The following is a 5,000-nucleotide window of genomic DNA, read 5'->3' on the forward strand; positions in this document are numbered from 1 at the left end:
ATGTATGTATGTATGTATGTATGTATGTATGTATGTATGTATGTATGTATGTATGTATGTATGTATGTATGTATGTATATATATATAATTGTGTGTATGTATGTGAGTGTGTGTGTGTGTATTTGTGTAAGAGTGTGTGTGACTTACAGGCTTTTCCCGACCGAATAAGAGACTTGTGAGTGTGAAGCACCAGGCGAACTAATGATGTCGAACTGGAGGTCGAAAACGCCAAACATGGATCTTCAGGGGTCACGGATGGACAGCTGTAAGTTTCGTTCATCGTCCGGAGATATTCAAGAAAGGGTGTACCTTTGAAATAAAGATTGCGAAATGTCAATCTTATTGAGTCAATAATTTGTGAATGATCACGACTGCGGGAACAAGTGAAATTATGATATTTTAAAAACAGAATAAATATGATGATATATCATTATATTCAAGACAAGCCGTCTAGATCCACCTCTATTTGGTACTTACCGTCTCAAAACATTTGTGGGGTTTGGAAAGTCTCGTTTTGACCTTCTCAGAAGTTTTGTGATTTGAGACAAAGGATAGCCATTGAGTCTGAAATCCAGTTATGATGATGATGATGGATCCCGTTTCGGAGAGATGCAGGTACTCGTCTTTTGAGTTATTCTAGCGGGCCGAATAGTTTTGTAGTTAGAAAAGTTGCAGAGGGCCATATCTCTTCTATTCGGAATGAGTGTCGTCTGCATTGCTGCCGTATATATGCTCTGCATCTTCCTCCTCCTCACCACATGAGCCTCAGACCGGTGATTGTATCAATTTCATGCGTCTGTGCATACAATTTTGAAGTATATTGTGGCCTATCCTGAGGCGGAACAGGATTACTTGTTCATGTCTGGGCAGCATAGTATGATAATCATCTGAACGCATTGATGTTGTATGAAGGGTCTTAATTGTCTCGCTGAAATCGTGTTGTATATTTTGTTGTCCCTTTTTGGCAGCATTTTTGAGAGTCTATCAGCTCCCACTTTTTCTGATTTGCCGCAATGGGCTGGAATCCACTGAAGAATCGTTCTGGTGTCGTTTAGACCCCGAAGAGTTATTTTAATTTGTTTAGTCGACCAGACTCCAACGCTTTCAAACTATCATTTCTATATTTCCATTTTTTTTTTGATTGGATGGATAGCTCGGCGCATGTGTGTTCACTCGTCAACCCCTCCCCATTCTCTCTCTCTCTCTCTCTCTCTCTCTCTCTCTCTCTCTCTCTCTCTCTCTCTCTCTCTATATATATATATATATATATATATATATATATATATATATAATATATATATCGCATAATGTATCTTATTTGGTCTTATTCAAATGTCACATAATGAGTAGAGAGAAAGAGCCCAAGTTGATTTTGTGTGTGCGTGTGTGTGTGTGTGTGTATATATATATATATATGCATATATATATATATATATATATATATATATATATATATATATCCTTGATATATATATATATATATATATATATATATATATATATATATATATACACACACACACGCGCGCGCGCGCGCGCACACACACAAAATCAACTTGGGCTCTTTCTCTCTACTCATTATGTGACATTTGAAAAAGACCAAATAAGATATATTATGCGATACCCACCTTCTCTGGAAACCACAAAAGCATGTTCAAGTTTGAAGGATTTTGCAGATTTGTTGAAAGTTGTAAGTCCCCCGTGAGTGAAAGACGACAAATCAAGATGGTCTTTGACGAGATTCCAACTGGTTATTTCATCACCCTTTTGTACTATCAACATTTTCGTCTTGGTTCTAGAATAAAAGAAATAAATTATGAAACAATTTTGAAATTTCTTAACGAACAGATTATAAAATATGAGTTTATTACAAAATATGAATGCATCGACACGAATTTTCCGTTTCAGATCTCAAAATGAATATCGAGTGAGCACTAAACCCATGTCATTTTGAGATTTAATTTATTCCAAGTGAAGTGTACTATAATAGTTTTTCTTCTTGTCCGTAATCTATTCTTTGTATTACAGACGTCTTTCCAAATTTTTATACTGGTCAGCATGTCCGTCCAGACTGTAGGTCTTGGTTCACTTATAGGTCATCAGCGGCTTCTCTTGAGAAAACTTGAGCTTTTATGCAGTACAATACCAACCAAACGTGTTCAAAGTCATTTACAAAGGGTCCGAACAGCAATACGTAACATACAGAACGAGACATGACGCCTGTTAGGCGATATTACCATTTTTTCCCGACAGAGACACCCTGTTAACGGCTAGGTACTCATTTTACACCCGAGTACGATGAGAGAACGTGAATAAAGAGCCTTTTCCAAGGACTCAACTATGCGCCGCCCAGAGCCGGGCTCGAAGCAAGGACCTTTCGATCCGAAGGCGAGTGCCATATCACAAGACCGCATAGCCGCACAATGGGTGAATGCTTTTGTTTCTAATTTTCTCCCTCACAAGGAATTTACCCAATGGAAACCGTACGGTGCTCTTATTGGCTAACCAACCAGCGGCTTCGATGAGAAAAATATCCGCCATTTTGATGTTGGCTGGGAATCGCGTTACTATAGTAAACAAGCGCTGATCGGCCGTTCATGAAAACAAGTTGCTGCTCGCTCGTTTAACTCAAAATTATTCAAAACGATCTCTCTAAAATGATATAAATGTGACTTCTTAAGGTTTTCTTCACGGTCAAAACCACACAACATTCTATTAATGATTACGTCCGAGGCAAAAAGGAATATTGACAGGTCGACCGAGAGTTGAACTCGTGAGACGACTAACATCAATGCGAAGTGTAGCGAGAGTCAAGCTATTGTTTGTCTTGTCCTATTCTATATAGAGAAAAGGATAAATAGTATAGCCTCGTGTGTGAGTGGTTGCGTGTCATAGTCTTGTTTTTAAATTGTTTCTGTTGTTTATGTGTGTAGTGATGACTCTCTCACACTCAATTTCAATGCCGAAAGAGGAATTCCCGCACACAAGAAAGGGGAATTGGGGTGGTATTTGGCATACATATTGTATAGTATCTAGTTCTAAATAGATAACTGATTAGAATTATATTATGATATATAAACACAATGCCAAATACAATTCCGAAGTTTCCTTATTTCAAATGAAGTAAAGCTCCAAAACCTAATGGTAGTGATTGTAGTACTGAGTGTTAGTGAGGTGATGTGGTGTTGGTGGTGGTTGTAGTTGTAGTAGTAATAGTGATGATGATGTGGTGGTGGTGATGATTGTAGTTGTAGTAGTAGTGGTAGTGATGATGATGTGGTGGTGGTTGTAGTAGTAGTGGTAATGGTAATGATATGGTGGTGGTGGTGGTGGTTGTAGTAGTAGTGGTCGTGATGATGATGTGGTGGTGGTGTTTGTAGTAGTAGTGGTAATGATGCGGCTATGTGGTCTAGTAGTATGACCCTCGCTTCCGGATCGGAAGGTCCTGGGTTCGAGCCTCGCGCTCGGCGCATAGTTGAGTCCTTGGAAAAGGCTCTTTACTCACATTCTCTCACCGTACTCAAGTGTAAAATGAGTACCTGGCCGTTAACAGAGTTGTCTTTGTCCGAAAAATTGTAATATCGCCTAACAGGCGTCATGTCCCGTCCTACATGTTAAATGTTGACCAGGGACCCCTTGTAAAGCGCTTTGAGCACATTTAGTAGATATTGCACTATATAAAGCTCAATTTAAAAAAAATATTTCAATGATGATGATATGATGGTGGTGGTTGCAGTAGTAGTAGTGGTAGTGATGATAATGTGGTGGTGGTTGTAGTTGTAGTAGTAGTGATAGTGATGATGATGTGGTGGTGGTTGTAGTAGTAGTGGTAGTGATGATGATGTGGTTGTGGTGGTTGTAGTAGTAGTTGTAATGGTGATGATATGGTGGTAGTGGTGGTTGCAGTAGTAGTGGTAGTGATGACGATGTGGTTGTGGTGGTTGTAGTAGTAGTGGTAATGGTAATGATATGGTGGTAGTGGTGGTTGTAGTAGTAGTGGTAATGGTAATGATATGGTGGTGGTTGTAGTAGTAGTGGTCGTGATGACGATGTGGTTGTGGTGGTTGTAGTAGTAGTGGTAGTGATGCTATTGTGGTGGTGGTTGTAGTAGTTTAGGTAGTGATGTGGTGGTGGTTATAGTAGTAGTGGTGGTGGTGGTTGTGGTAGTAGTGGTAATGATGATGATATGGTGGTGGTGGTTGCAGTAGTAGTGGTAGTGATGACGATGTGGTTGTGGTGATTGTAGTAGTGGTAGTGATGATGATGTGCTGGTGTGGTGTAGTAGTAGTGGTAGTGATAATGATGTGGGGCTGGTGGTTGTAGTAGTAGTGTTAGTGATGATATTGTGGTGGTGGTTGTAGTAGTAGATGATGTGGTGGTTGGAAAACACATTACAGGTTATTATAATACATGATTACACACATTCTCTAACTTCATTTTTTGACAGCTTCGTTGTGCCATAAATATACGCAACAGTTCTGAAACATTTTATTGTGGATTTTGATATTGTTTGTTGTTTTTCTTGTGTCGTTATGTTGACATAGATACCGAATGAATGGTAATTACTACATTCTCAGCCAACAACAAAATGGCGCTGAATGCTTTCATTGGTGGACACTTTTTAGGCTTCGTACGTATTCTCATTCGTTTAATTCTATGCTCCCTCATCACGATACTAAATAATATCCACTAAAACCAATAACAGCATGACATACCCCCATGAGGCCCATTTGTGGCCTCAATAGATAGAACGAAGCTGACCTCAATCAGCTCTTTGTTATTGTTTTTAAACAACCATTTTTATGAGTAGGAAGATAGGTGTCACTAAATTGTATTAATTAGACTATAAACGTTTAAGGTTACAGAATGTTTTGTGTGCTTGTACGTTATATTCGGATGGTCGATATTATGAGTTTTTAAAATAAACGCAATGGATAAATAGAGGATTAGAAGCGTGAGATCTTTTCACGATGCTGTATGGTTCACGTTAAGAAAACTCA

At 38.8% G+C, this 5,000-nt stretch overlaps 1 protein-coding gene across 1 annotated transcript in view; it reads right to left on the reverse strand.

The window, feature by feature from the left end:
* The window catches only part of LOC144962832 (uncharacterized), an 18,198-nt gene that overhangs the window by 11,487 nt on the left and 1,711 nt on the right, over positions 1 to 5,000 (reverse strand). The window contains exons 3-4 of the mRNA XM_078896144.1: positions 1,629 to 1,795; positions 148 to 309 (exon numbers count right to left, since the gene is read on the reverse strand). Of these exons, the coding sequence (XP_078752270.1) occupies positions 148 to 309; positions 1,629 to 1,795 (329 nt within the window). The remainder of the gene's footprint in view (positions 1 to 147; positions 310 to 1,628; positions 1,796 to 5,000) is intronic.

Source organism: Berghia stephanieae, chromosome 1 (assembly GCF_034508935.2).
Source record: "Berghia stephanieae isolate SIO BIC M18660-M18661 chromosome 1, UCSD_Bste_1.3, whole genome shotgun sequence".
In the NCBI taxonomy this organism is placed as follows: Eukaryota; Metazoa; Mollusca; class Gastropoda; order Nudibranchia; family Aeolidiidae; genus Berghia; species Berghia stephanieae.